The sequence below is a fragment of the Vidua macroura genome, chromosome 2 (assembly GCF_024509145.1).
Source record: "Vidua macroura isolate BioBank_ID:100142 chromosome 2, ASM2450914v1, whole genome shotgun sequence".
Taxonomy (NCBI): Eukaryota; Metazoa; Chordata; class Aves; order Passeriformes; family Viduidae; genus Vidua; species Vidua macroura.
The window spans coordinates 65894563-65909246 of NC_071572.1; the positions used below are offsets into that span (position 1 = coordinate 65894563).

A 14684-nucleotide genomic window follows, 5' to 3' on the forward strand; every position below is an offset into this window, starting at 1 on the left:
TCCCCCCCCCCCCCCCCCCCCCGGGCTGGCTGCTGGCTTGCTGCTTAGCTTGCTTGCTGCTCTTGCTTGCTGCTGGCTGCATGCTTTGCTGGCTCTGTTTTCCTCTCTTTTTTTCTCTGCTTTTCGCTGGCTTGCTTTTTTGCCATTTTTTTTCCTTTTCCCCGGTTTCCGTTGTTCCCTTCCCCCCCCCCCCCCGAAGACATCGGACCTACTCCGGGCAGGAGCTCCCCCGGGGTCTGCGAAAGAAGCTCCGTACCCTCTGCGGCGAAGAGAGATACAGCTCAACCCCTTGGACTGGTGAAAACATCTGTGGTCATCTTGGGCTATTTCTCTTGTGCTGGGGAGTGTTTTTTTGTTGTGCCTTAATAAACAAGTTTTTTCCACTTCCCCTCTGAAGGAATTCCTCCCGAACCCGGTGGTGGGGGGGAGGTTGCGGAGGGTTTGGTTTCCTATAAGGGGCTCCTTTGGAGGTGTTTTCCCCTAATTTGTCCTAAACCAGGACAGTTCTGGGGGCAACATGGTGTGTGGGAATGATTGCCACCTTGTCGTAGTCTGGAAAAACATGTGGAGCTGGCAGCACTGGAATGGCTGCCATCTTGTCTTTGTCCCAGCTGCCACGTGGAACTAAGTTGAGGTGATGAACACCATTTTGTGGGTAAAGTATCTCTTCTTGTATACTTTTGTTATTAACATTGTTGCTCTTTGCTTTCAGTAAATTATCTCAACCCACAGTCTGCTTTTGTTTCTCTCTCTCCAGAAAGGGGTGGGGGGAAGGGGAGTGGCTTATTTGGAGTTTAATTTTTTGGCTGGTGTTAAACCACCATGGACCAATTCTCTGTTTAAAGGCAAGAAAGATTGAAGAGAATTCTTTATTTCTGAGCCACAGGGAGGTGTCCCTTGACACCATCTCCTATGCCTGTCTTGCAGCTGGCATAGAGAAGCCCCTTGACTGGTGGTAGTGGAAGCTTATGAATTGACTGTTCATATGGAAATCTTTACTTTCTCTTCTCCAAAACTCAGGGTCCTATGGGCAGGACAAATGGAAGCTGGGTTATCCCAGCTTTAAGGGCTGTCCCTTCCACAGGTTTAATCTGTGCTGCTGTCCTGGTTCCAGCCAGGACAGGTTATTTTTTTGCAATAGCCATGAGCGGGCATGACCAGAACCCTAATGTTATTTGATACTACCCCACTTCACTGGGGGGTGGGGCTGGGGAGAGGGACTGTCTGTGTGGTAAAAGGGTTTCCTTCAAGGAGGGGCCCAGGGTGAGCATTTCTGCATGTGCATCACCCTCTCTTTTGTATACTTTTTTTTATTAACATTGTTGCTGTTACCATTAATTTTCTTATTTCATTGCTGTTTCCAGGAAATTGTTCTTAGCCTGTGGTTTTTCACTTTTTGTAATTCAACTCCCAACTCCATTCTGGGAGTGGGAAGGGGGAAGGGGAGGGAGAGCAAGAGAGTGGCAGTGTGATTTGAGAGAATGAAGGGAGAAGTACTGTTCATAAACCAGGATAGCTGCTTTAACAATCTGCATATAAAATACGTGAGGCTGTGCAGCATGACTGGATTTGCCCTTAGTTTTGATTTTGTCAGAGATCTGCCAATTAGGATTTGTTCCAAGATAATGAAGTCGGCTGTTGGCGAGATGTAATCTTCTATTGATCCCTAAGGCTTGGCAAAGTAAAAACACAAATAAATGAAAGAAATACGCTATACAGTCTATTTAGATTTTCACTTGATGTTTATTTCTGTAAGTGCTTATTTTTTTCTACATCTGCTTTCAATTGTGCTTGATTATGTCAAGTATTTTCTCATATTTGTCAGCTTAGACTTTTTTATTCCTCTTCATGAACCTGAAAGGCAATTGAGATAGTATGCAACTGTTAAAAATAGAAATGTCAAGAGGTTTTAGTGTGAGTTCATAAGTAAGTGACAAAAGCTGCACTAATGCTTCTGTTCCCTGGTATTACCAATTTGTATCTGATATAGACTAGCAGCAGTCTAGCCAACATTTACCATCTTATTCCAGCTAACAATGCAGGTATCCTGTCCTTGTTCTAGATTATATAGATCCTTTTGATGGCAGAGGACTTCTACAACCCTTTTTAAATAGATGGTGGTGCTCTGAATGACATACACTCCCCAGAGTATAAAGGAAATGGTTACTGGTAGCAGTAGACAAGGTATTTCTAATGCTGCAGGATTAGAGTAGTCTCTACAGTGCCCTTCTCTCCCCAAAGGACATGCGATTTTTGGGACAGCAGTCTCCACCTGAATGTACTTCCTGGCAGCTCCTGCAGTTGCTGCCACATGACCCTTCTTGTGGAGCTGCCACCTCTGCGTGTTCCACTGAGCTTATCTTTTGGCAGAGCAACACTCTGCTCCATTGCCAGAGCTGCAATTGGTGTTGGCAAACAGCATCTGACTAGTAAAAACAGGCATCCACTTTTCTGTGACTTCTGCATGTTTGAAGCAGAAAGAGGGTACCAGTAAGGTACAAGAAATAAACAGCAACTGTAACAGTATTTAAAAAAAAAAAAAAAAATTCTCATGATGTACCTGTTTCAGTGTTTGTGTGATGCCATGGCTTTGTGAATCTTCAAATGATCCATATTAATTTTGATTTTTTTTTTTGTAGGGGTAGAATAATTTAGAAAAATCTGTGGAATTTTTTTATCCTTAAAAGCTGCAAATCTTTTGAGGTTCCATTACAGTATTGCTTCCATTGCACATAAATGTGTGATAAACCAGATAGTTAGGTAGTTTTAATGTATCTTTGCTCTGGTGGAGCAGCACTAACTTCTGTCAGTCAAAGGTGATTTCATTAGGCCAATACAAAAGCAGAAATTAAGAGTGTAAAGGGGTTTTCTCCCCTTTCTTAGCTTGGGAGCTATCAACTCCATAAAATATATGTGATGTTAAGCATAGAAGTTTGTTCAACTTGCAAATGAAATAGATTAAGCAATGACCCTGCTCCTGTTTTTATCATTCCTAAAAGTAACAACCTCACTCTTTTTTGCCCTGTTTGCCACAAGGCAAGTATAGATAAGTTTGCTTTCAGTTCCAGACTAAGTTCTTAAGCGCTTTCTAGTTTCATCAATATTATTCTACTACTATTCAGTTCAAGTGCAAAACACCACAAATATATTTCTAATCTCTAAAGACTTTCCAGCATCTAAGTGACTAATCACCAATATCCTCTTTTCATCCAGCTCTTCCAATCAATACAAGTTCATTGAAAGAGCCACGTTAAAATATCTGCTAATGTGGTAATGACCAGGCTCTACTACATACATAGAAATCTGCATCATCAGGGAGAGAAAAATGGGGAGTCTTTTAATATCCTTTCCAAAAAGAAACCCAAAAACCAAAAACAAACCCACCAAATCACCAGTTCTCCTTCTGCTGCTGAGAACAGAGGTTAAATGACAACAAAAATACAGAGAATATATTTTGTCTAAGTGTCAGATTGCTGTCCTACAGGGTTATCTTAATATTAAAATAAGGGGGCAGAGTGAAACAAAGCAAATGTAAAAACCCAAGAATTTATCCTAGTCTACACTACTTTCAAAGGTGTAACCGACACAGAGCATCCACTATTGTGTGTTAACACAACTAGTTAACACTATTGTGTGTCACATCTACCCCATATAGTATGACCATACCTTTTTCATTCCAATGTCTCTTGACTTGCTCCTCAGTTTATTAACTTGAGATTCAGCTATTTCAGCCCTTTCTTCAGCATCATCCAGATCATGCTGCTGTTTTCTATACTTTGAGAGGTACAGATTGGCTTGAGCTTCCTGGTGAGAAAAAAAGAGTACAGCTGATTTCCTTCTGTCCACATGAAACAAAGCTTTTAATTTCAAGTGGGATGGAAAGTGCTCAGCATGAGTAGGTAACAGCTGTATGAGCACCACTTGCCTCCTGCAGAACTGAGATAGTTGTTTTACAGAATTGATATTTCTAGTGGCATTTTCCATGTTAAGTGAACTGAGAGGCTCTCAGCGTGTCTTCTGAGGGGCTAAGAGGGGCTGAGGGGCTGTTCTTTCCCTTTGTCCCCTTCTCTTGCAAATTATACTGCTGTCTTAGGATAAAATGGCATACTTCTTTAAATATAATCAACACATATGTTATATATTTTATTTTATATGTAATATAAAACAGTTTTATATGCAGGGCTTATATAGCTATGAAAAGAATTATTTATGGACATAAAATGTGTATTTGTACTAGAAGTTTCTATGGATAAAAAATTGTGGGTTTAGAACAATACATCTCTCAAAGGTAAAAAGACCCAGATGGTTACTTACAGCTTCCTCTGCTTGGTGCTTGTAACTCTTCACTTTTAATTGTAGCTTGTCAATCAGATCCTGCATCCTGGCAAGATTTTTCTTATCTTCTTCTGACTGTATCAAAACACCATTAATTGGGTTGATAGAGTAAAAAGGCTTAAAGCATCTACCACAATACAATAATTATGGATGCCATAAATATTTTCAAAACATAGCTCAAAGCACAAACTAGCCATGTCCTGTGTACACATGACAAAAATTTCTACATCGTCATTGAAGATGTGTGTGTGGAGGATGAAGACTGAGACTACCCTTCCCGTGTATAGATGTGTAAATATAAATGTATGTAAAGAAAGATATACATGTGCACAGACTTTCAGAGGTGATACACGCAGGCAGAGTTCCTTGCTCGGGGTGAGGAGCATGCTTGTCATTATAAAGTGTGTCATTATATATTGAAGCAGATACGGCTGAGCCTGGAACTATGTAATTTGCATAATTTGAAGTTTGATTCACAGGCATTTCTGGTAAAAAAAGCCTAGTTTAAACTGTCATGCTCCATAAGCAGAGGGACCAGCTAATTCTGCCTGCACACTGTATTCAAAGAAAACAACCCTCAGCTTCTGCATACGAAAGACAAAACAACAGGTAGGAGGCTAAATAATCTCCTAAGGCAGATGGATGGGTTTATCTTCTTAATGCTGTTCAAAGCAAAAAGATAAGTGCTCTGTCCTACAGGCCTTTTTTGAAGGCCAAGCAGCATGAGCAGCTGTTAGCAAACCTGGAGGAGGCTCAAGACTAGATCCTGCTGCTCAATAATAGGTGACAGAGCCCTGGGACTCAGCATCCCTACGCTGAGCAGGGCATTAGAGCCACTTGAGTCCTTATGGCTCCTTTTAGTAACAGCAGCACAGCTGAGAGGAAGCTGGGTTCTTTCTTCCCTTGCATTGTAAATAGTCATTGAGGCCTGTTCCATATTAATACTGTGCTAAAAATGTCCAAATCCCAGCAACAGAGGCTTTCTAACATTAGTTACAGCAAATCAGGCAACAGGATGATGATCACTGGCACAGGTAGCCCAAAGAACCTGTGGATGCTCCATGCCTGGAAGTGTTCAAGGCCAGATTGGATGGGGCTCTGAGCAGCCTGGTCTAGTGGAAGGTGTCCCTGCACATGGCAGGGGGGTTGGAATGAGATGATCTCCAAGGTCCCTTCCAACCCAAAGCATTCTGTGATGGAAGCCGTAGGGAGATGTTCCTCCTCTGCCTAAAGCTTCCAGCATTCAGAAAGGTCTGACTAACGCCATTTTTCCTCCTTCACTGTAACCCTGAGGCTACTTACAACACGTCTTGCCGGTGACCTGGTGCTGGCTGCATACCTGGTAAGTCAGCTCCTTTATGCGTCTCTCAAACTTGCGGGCTCCTTTCTGGGCATCCGAATTGCGACGGAGTTCAGTCTCAAGTTCATTCTCCAGCTCACGAACCTGCAAAAAAGGGAAAACCCTTGCCATTATGCTACTTATATGTAAAGCAGCAGATAATTTGGTTCACAGTTCAAGAAATGCTTACTTGCTAGGTATCTCCATAGAGTCAAATTTCAGGAAGACATCACCTTTCCACTCTGTTTTTTCATAAAAGTATTCCAGCTGCACCATTAGTCAAAAGTGCAGACATGTGCAAAGGCCAAAAAAGTTTAACCAAAGCAAGCATTGGGAGAGGCTTTTGCTGAGTTTAGGTGCTGGGGCTTTTAATTCTTTTCTAGTCAAGGGCTTTGTTCATCTGCTGGTCAGCAGCTCATAGCTGGATAATGAAGGGGAATCATGCCTCCACAAATTGTTCACCTGCATTTTGTGAAACAGAGGAAAGTGTCCATACTACCCCCTCTCAGCCTCTGTGAACTTATTAGGCAGCACTAGGCTACAGATCTGGTGCCAATTCTGTAAGCAGAAGGCTGCGGTCTGAAGTTGGATCACAAACTTACCCTGGATTCCAGTTTTTGGATCTGCTTCTTCCCACCTTTCAGAGCTATTTGTTCTGCTTCATCCAGTCGCTTCTGGAGGTCTTTAATGGTTTGCTCCATGTTCTTCTTCATTCTCTCTAAATGAGCACTAGTATCCTGCTCCTTTTTGAGCTCCTCAGCCATCATTGCTGCCTAAAAAACAACCACATTTTACAGGAAATTCTGTGTGCTGTTGGATTATGTTTCAGAATAAATGCCGGAAGATCAGTCCTGAACTATCCCTTTCTTGGATAAATCACTGTAGCCAAAGCTCCACAGAATACCTTCTGTGTGCATATCTTGCCTGGACAGAGAAAATGGAAGGACAGAAAAACCTTGGAGGCCTTTTCCCTCCTCTCTGTTCTAATGCTTTTATTTAAGATTCCACCTCTCCCTTTTTCTCGTTTTCTTTATCCCTGTGCTTTACCACTAGGCTTCTAATTTACAATGCCTACAAGTAAGCCTGTGACATTCACTACACTCTAGTGTCCTGAGATGCTGTGGTATGAAAAGAAGTGAGCAAGAAACCAGCCTACTTACATCTGTGATTGCTTTCTTGGCTTTTTCTTCTGCATTCCGACACTCCTGGAGTGATTCTTCCACTTCATTCTGCATCTGGGAAATGTCACCCTCCAGCTTCTTCTTTTGATTGATCAAACTTGTGTTCTTTTATTAAGTTTTTCCCAAATGAATAGGAAATGAAAAGGAGGAAAAGTGATGATTAGAGACAATTACTCTAAATACCATAGCACACCAAGGCTTCCTTGATTTTTGCCACTTCTGGATTACTCAGAGCAATATTTGGGAATGGAGACCCAGCTATGTGGTAAGGGCTGCCTTGACTAGCATCGGTAGCTTCAAACTGAAGAAATATTAAAAATACTCTCAAAGCTGTAAATATTCACATTTTGATTTAGATAAAATAATAAGCAATAGGCTGAAATAGAAGAATCAATAAAGCTGTTCATTTTGGTAAATTAATCAGCTACTGAGGTGATTAAAACAACATCACCAATGGGCAGGAGAAAATACTGCAAAACATTGCCAGCCTGTAGCATATTTTCATTTCTTTGTGACTATTATTTGGTGAAGAGAAGCTTTGGGTTTTAGAAAAAATGCTGTCAAGTCAGGACATGCCCCTCCATGGCACCCTAGAAATGGCAGTGTCCACCGGGACAACACCCAAAGGCTGATCTCAGTGGAGACCTGCAGGCATAGAGGGCACTTTGCTGCAGGTGGGTCCCTGTTGTTTCCTGCCCTGCATCATCTCCCTGTTGTGAGAGCCCAGCCCTGTGGTTTTCACTGCTGAGTAACATCACAAAAGCAGCGCCTGCATTGCACTCCAGAGAAACACCTCACTGTCTAGGGCATGGCTTAACTAAAGCAGGAAACTGGTTTTACAGCGGGGAAGAATAAAGGAAATCAACTTTACTATTTTTGTTTTCTATCAGTGTTTTTCCTGGAAGCTGTTTAAAGCAGTTGGATGAATCATCTGTTCCAGCTAACTTGGAGTCAGGTGGCACATCCCCAGAGTGACTTAACTCCTCTGCCTCATTTTTCCTCTGGAGGCATGCCAGACTTGTGGTGGCCATGGACAAACAGTGTCAGTGATCAACAGAGAAGGCTCAGGTTAACCAGTGAGGCAGAGGGCACAGAAAGAGCCAACCTGACTGTGAAGCAGGTTCACACGTTCAGTGGCTTCCAGCAGTTCATGTTCTGCCAGCTTCCTTGCCCGTTCAGTCTGGTCCAGCAAAGCCCTCAGCTCATCCAGCTCTGACTGGAGAAGATTGTTCCTCCTGTCAGAGACCGCCAGCTGCTCCTTCAGATCTTCATTCACATGTCCTGAGTCATCCAGCTGCACCTGAAGCTCCTAAAATAAAACAACCCCATTTCAAGCCTCTGTCCTTATATCAGATTGCAGTGGCTACCTGGGATCAACCTCAAGAATTTCAGTACTTTTAAAATTTATTATATTTTTATTTTCTTTCCAAACTGTAAGTTGAATAGCTTTTGTGGTATGTAGTGCAATGGAGGAAAAAAATCTACGCTCTCAAATCTCTCAGAGCTGGTGGTTCTGGGAGAGGAGACAACAGAAGAGGTGCCTTGGCAAGAAACACTTTTTTTTTTTTTTAAGCTATTACAAAGGTTGACACAAACAAGAAAGCTGAATATGCACACAATCCCTGTACTCCAAACAACCCACTTGTTCTCTGCTTCTTTTAAAAGCCTTGCAAGCTCACAGGAAAATGACAGGTTTTCAGTTCCTCATGCTGTACCTTTCTGCCCCTGCAAGAGGCTGCAGCCGGCAAGGGTTTTATGACTGGATCTTGTCCAGCTTGTATGCAAGTCTGAGAAGAAATCCACATTTCAGTATTTTCCTATGCCAGACATGATCACCAAGGCTTTCCCTTTACATTGTTGGGAGTAGCTTCTCTCTTAATCACCATCACCACTGCTGGTTTGGTCTGTGCTAAGGAAACCCAGCCCGTGAGTACTGCTGGGTGCTTGGGGTCACCAGTACCTTTATTTGTGTCTGCAAGACTCGTGCTGACTTGGTTGCTTCTGCAGCATGCCTGTTAGCATGGCTGAGCTGGATTTCCATCTCATTGAGGTCCCCTTCCATCTTCTTCTTAAGCCGGATGGCCTCGTTTCTGCTGCGGGCTTCAGAATCCAGGGTGGACTGCAGTGAGTCTATGGCACGTTGCTGGTTTCTCCTGAAAAGGACATGAAGGATGAATGGAATGATTTTCCTCTCTGTTCAGGGACACAGAAGTACTTGCAGCAGTACTTCACTTTCTGAAAGTGTCTCCCTTACAGAAATAGTGTATTTCTGATGGACATAGGTAGCACTCATAATAGCATGCATAGCTTGCAGTGCCTCACTGCTGTCTAACTGGCTGATGTGCTTCACACCCTTAGCTAACTCCTGATCTGTAAGCACCTCTAGCATCTTTCTTCTGTATTTCCTTTGGCAGTACTGGAGCAAGGAGTGCTCTCAGAGCTCTTGTAAACACAAGCAAGTATGGATTTGAACCTGACAAGAAGCACTTCCAGCCTAACAGTCACTTAGTAAAATATTTACTGAATAATTTCCTGGAATGATTTACATCTTAGCCTTTTACTGAAGGCATTAGTGGAGGGGATTAATCAAATTGAAGGTAGGTTGCTACATTCTAAGCTCTAGGTGCTCTTTATAGTAAATGGCACGTGTAAGCTACAATTTATTGTGTCTTAAAACAGATGTTGAAAAAACTTCTCTCGTGCTAATTATAAGGGGAATGATTCATTAATACAAATCTGTGTTACGGACATCTAAATTTAGAAGTGATTTTAACCCACCCAGCTGACAGCCTGGTCCCCTTGGGAAAGGCAGCTTAATGTCAGTTTAAAGACAAAGCAGATACAAACAGCCTAATTTTCTTGATTCTGTAACAGAGAAGTCCTACAATGAAAGTTTTGCTCTCTTAAAATCAGAAAGTAACTCAAAGAACAGAATAGGACACACTTGGAAACATTTATTTCACTGCTGGCCAAGTTCTGCTGAAAGTGTAGGAGTTCTGGGAAATCACCAAGTCAACAAGATAAAACTTGAGGGCTTTATTGCCCAAGACTTCCAGTAAGCAACACAGAGCACTCATTGTGAAACTGAAGCAAAAAGCACTGATTAGCACAGCTTGTCCCAAGATCTCTGCAATCCAAACATCTGCAGGACACCAGAAGGTGAAAGGGCCAAAATATTCTTGGTTCTGAAGCAATTAACATATCAATCCCTCTGGGTATGCTGGCCAGGGTGGGCCTTGGACTTCCCCTTCCCTATCCTTTAGCCTATCAATAACCAATAATATGATTCTTGAATTAATGACATCACAACACTGACTAATTCAAGGCTAAAGTTTTCTGAATAACTGCACAGACACATAGGCTAGCATGGCCTCCTCTTAAGGGTATAACTCTTCAGACTTGCTTTTCTGCTGGGTGGGAGGGGAGAGACAAAAGACACCATCCTCCTCTCACCTAATTGCTTTCCATTTTTTACTGTTTATCCATCTTGCCTGCAAGTTCCTCTCCTGTTCCATTCACACTTTCTGCACATCTGCAATTCTCACTGCTTACCCTAATGGTGTACACATAACAGCAAGCTCTTCACATCCTCCCACACTCAGTGTAGCTGTAATTGCATAAATTAACTAAATGCCTTCAGATAGTATGGGTTTGAGCACCACTGAGGCAAGTACTGCTGATTTTGCCTGGGGGTCCCCCTGGGAGGTAGCCATCCCACACAGGATAAGGAGATGACAGCTCTCTAGATCTACTTACCTCCACATTGTCAACATACACAGTTAGTGGCCCTGGTCTGCTGTGAATTGAGTATGTCAGCCAGTTTTTTTACAGCTGCAGTGTGTTATGCATGATGGGTTTAATTGTACACTGTCAGAGGCTGATCTGACAGGAATATTTGAACTGAGCAAGGGAAATGTGGCAGGGCTAGCCTTCGGCAGATAGTCAGAGCTGTCTTGGTTTCTGGTACGGACAGTATCTGCCTATGCTGGCATAACTATCTGCGGTGTGTTTAACTGGCTTGGGTTCTGAGAATAGTTCCAGTCTTTTCAGACTTTTCCCTTAAGAAACATGCTGCTTCCTGCACAATACCTTATATTTTCCATTTCTTCCTCCTTTTCTGTCAATTTCCTTTCAAACTCTGCTTTAACCTGAGAAAGTTCAAGCTGAAAACGAAGAGTCTTACTTTCTTCATGTTCCAAAGCTCCCTGAAATAGAAAATACCAAGAGCTTGCAAACCAGGAATTGATTTTTTCCCCAAACTACAAACAGCTGCACAAACATGATCCCTTCACACTTCTCTTCCTGTTTCCTCCTTCTCTCTCTAGGCAAGGACACAAGTAGCTTACATGGCAAAACAACACATTTATTTGCCTTCTAATGCAACCTGACAGCTGGAAAACCGAGCAGCAAGCTCCTCAGAGGACAAATTGTCAAACAGTCCACAGCTCACAAAAAAACACCCAAACAACACCCCAACACCTTCAGCCCTGCCTGCATGGTTTTGACACCAACAGACGTTCTCCACTCCACACCTCTGTACAGACACCCTCCAGAAATTCACAGGCTTGTAAGGGACAGGGGTAAGCTAAAACAAGATTGTTGTTGGGAGAGTGAAGGGGTCCACACATCCATTCGCTCCCGCTCACAAAAATCTCTCCAAATCACAAAGTGTTGGAAACTTCCCAATTACATAACCTTATTAGGCAAGATGACTTCAAGGAAAGAAGTAACAGACATCAGCTCTGTATGACAAAATGCAAAAACTCTCTGTTCATTCTTTCCAATTAACATGAAGACAAATCTGTGAAATGGGTGATTTGTTCCTGTCTTTATTCCCACATTTCTCTTATATATAGAAGTGAAGAACTAAGCAGACAACAGCCCATAAAGAAATAACAAGGCCTCTGACTTTCAGGTCTCGTATAAGCCAGTGTCATTCTGTCTCCCTGCTGCTCTCCCTCAACAGGAATGAAAGCACAGAACTGAACACCATATTTTGGGAGGTGCTCTCTGAAGGGTGGAACTGCACAAGCTTAGCTAGGCTTCCATCGAGAGAATGAGGAATGAGGATTGTGAAAACAAAACTGTACAAAATCCCTGCTGATCTCCAACCAAGATGCAGCAGGTCCACACATCATGACCAGGAGCCACACCATATTAATGGGAAAGGCATGTGGAAATTCTTTGTCATCAGCAGTGACTGCCAGAGGCCCAAATTCACAAGAAAGGGAGAAAATCTGCATTAACCCATTTCTTTAACATCTAAAGTAAGATACATCATCACTTTACTTTTGTTAGTTCCTAATACCACTGAGTTTTAGAAAGCCATTCCACACAGTCCAGGAAAGTAAACTGTGCCCCTTAGATCCCTCAAGAACTGATGTATTCTTCCCTTCCTAGCAGGGGAAGCTTTTTGACAGAGTACATAATCATTCTCCACATCTCAGAGCTGTGGAAGACATGTTCTGGTAAAGTAGGGCAGATGAAAATTATGGAAAATCCTGATAAAGACACCTTCTCATTTTCCCTTGAGCTTTCTTTCCTTACCTCTGCTTCTTCCAGAGCCAGCTGAACTTCCGACTTCTCTTGCTCAACCTGCTTCTTGATTTTTTCTATTTCATGGAGGCTCTTGTTTCCTTCACTAATCTGATTGGTGAGATCAGAAATCTCCTCTGAAACAAAAGAGGATGGATGGATTTAGCAAACAGAGAGTTTGGAACATCCTGCAATTCATAGAGTGTGAATAGAGAACCCATGCCTCAAACTGCTACCTCAGGGGTGTCTCTGTACAAGAGCCCTGCCTTACTTTCACTTACAGCAAGATGTTTTACCTGAACAACTTGCAGACACACCTTTTCTTGTGAATGCTTTTTGAAGAGGCTATAGTGATTTAGTTTTTATCTGTGATCTGCAGATAAAAACTTCTGTTTAGGCTTCATCCACTGCACCTCTATGATCTTTCTTGTTCCTCACTTGAGACTGCCTCCTCTGCCAGTGAGTTTCATTGGCAGGGGGCAAAGGGAAGCCTCTGTTCTGGTCATACCAGTCTCCATGTGCAAAACATTCACTGGCAGCATCAGTGTCTCAAATGACATCGGAAACTCATCTCAGGATGAGATAAGCATCTTTCCCCACAGCTGCTGCAGGGCACCTGCATCCCTCCAGCCATCTGCTGATGTGGCTCTTGCATTGGCTGCAGGACCTGAATGAAGCCTACCTTGGAGGTTCTTGTTTTCCCTTTTCAAAGTCTCCAGGTGGTCCAGTGTCTCCTCATAGGCATTCTTCAGTTTGAAGAGCTCAGTGCTGAGGCCACGGGCCTCCTTCTGGGAAGCCTCCAGCTCTGCCTGTGACTCCTCATACTTCTGCTTCCAGTCACTGATGATCTTGTCAAAACCACGCTGCTTCTTGTCCAGCGAGGCAGCTGCTGAGTTGGCCTTCTCCAGGTCAATCATCATGTCTTCCAGCTCATTCTGCAGCCTGTGCTTTGTCTTTTCCAGAGAGGAGCATTTGGCATTGGCTGCCTCAATTGCTTCCTCAGCTTCTTGCAGGCGAGCAGCGAGCTTCTTCCTACCAGGTGGGAAGACACAGTGAAATGACCAAGTATCACTGCAGCTGTGTTATCCAGAAAAACTGACACCAAAGCAATAACTCAGTAAATCAGTTCTTAAAGGGAGAATAGGGAGGGGGTGAGGATGAGGATGGGGCAAGAAGAAGAGGAACAGAGAGGGAAGTTGAGCCTCTCCCTCTCTTCTAGAGAGAAGGAGCTATGATGGGAAAAAAAGGCTTAAATTATGCATAGTGGTATGTGGCAAAACATTTTGTTGCGTGTCTGTGCATATTTGAAATTGAACTTCTGAACTCTTAGGCACCAGCTAGCTACTTACTAGCTGCAACCAGTATGGGCTGGTTGTAATTTTTTTATAAGACCTGCTCTAAATGACAGTGTCATTTTCCTCCGATTAAGAGATATGAGACAACCAGCAGTTAGGAGGCTGGTCATGCCCTGGGCTTTTGTTCATAGACTATTTAGATCGGGAAAACAGGGAGTCCTGGCAAGAAGAGGTGCTGGAAAGAAAGCACGGCCTAGAAAGAGGATTGTGGAGATAATACATTAAGAAAATATGCTGAAAGTGTGGTAAGATCCTGCAGATCAGAGATGTGTAGAGGCAGAAGTTGGAGATGTTCAGAGACCTTGCCCAGCAACCTGAGCCTGGTAACTGGGAGCAGCTGTACAGTGTGAACCAACATGACTTTCTGCCCTGCTTTCCCAGGGCAGCCGTCACTTCCCAGTGGGAAAGGGAAGTCAAGACCAAGGAAAAATAGTACTGGGCTGGGGCAAAGTAAGAGAGTGTGATGTAACTAAGTAGGACTATCTAATTTTGTTAGTTCTCAAATAAACCCCCGTATCTGCATCCACTGCTCCAGAAACAGGCACTCAGCAGAAACATTGACCTGCCCAAGCAATAAGAACAGAAGGACAGCCCCAAATTACAGCATTGAGTCAGAGGGACTTTCCAGCCAGGAAAGTTAATTACCCTTAGCACACAACAAGACCTGGTGAGCACAGTTCTGCCAATCAAGGGTATGCTGAAGCCCACATAACTCACTTGGCATCTTCCAGCTCCTCAGTTCTCTGAATGGCATCAGTCTCATACTTTGTTCTCCACTGTGCCACTTCTGCATTTCCCTTGGAGAGAGCCCGCTGCAGCTCTGCCTTGGCTTCCTGTTCCTCCTCATACTGCTCCCGCAAGAGATCACAGTCATGTCTGGCTGCTTGCAGCGCATGAGCCAGGGCATTTTTGGACTGCAGGGACAGAAAGGCCACAGCA

General features: G+C 43.3%; 1 protein-coding gene across 1 annotated transcript in view; it reads right to left on the minus strand.

The window, feature by feature from the left end:
* Positions 1 to 1703: 1703 nt before the first annotated feature.
* Positions 1704 to 14684, minus strand: part of MYH15 (myosin heavy chain 15) — a 42365-nt gene continuing 29384 nt past the window's right edge. The window contains exons 31-42 of the mRNA XM_053970130.1: positions 14463 to 14659; positions 13073 to 13422; positions 12403 to 12527; positions 10945 to 11060; positions 8816 to 9008; positions 7961 to 8164; positions 6835 to 6960; positions 6277 to 6447; positions 5675 to 5779; positions 4315 to 4410; positions 3667 to 3804; positions 1704 to 1854 (exon numbers count right to left, since the gene is read on the minus strand). Of these exons, the coding sequence (XP_053826105.1) occupies positions 1837 to 1854; positions 3667 to 3804; positions 4315 to 4410; positions 5675 to 5779; positions 6277 to 6447; positions 6835 to 6960; positions 7961 to 8164; positions 8816 to 9008; positions 10945 to 11060; positions 12403 to 12527; positions 13073 to 13422; positions 14463 to 14659 (1839 nt within the window). The 3' untranslated portion in view covers positions 1704 to 1836. The remainder of the gene's footprint in view (positions 1855 to 3666; positions 3805 to 4314; positions 4411 to 5674; positions 5780 to 6276; positions 6448 to 6834; positions 6961 to 7960; positions 8165 to 8815; positions 9009 to 10944; positions 11061 to 12402; positions 12528 to 13072; positions 13423 to 14462; positions 14660 to 14684) is intronic.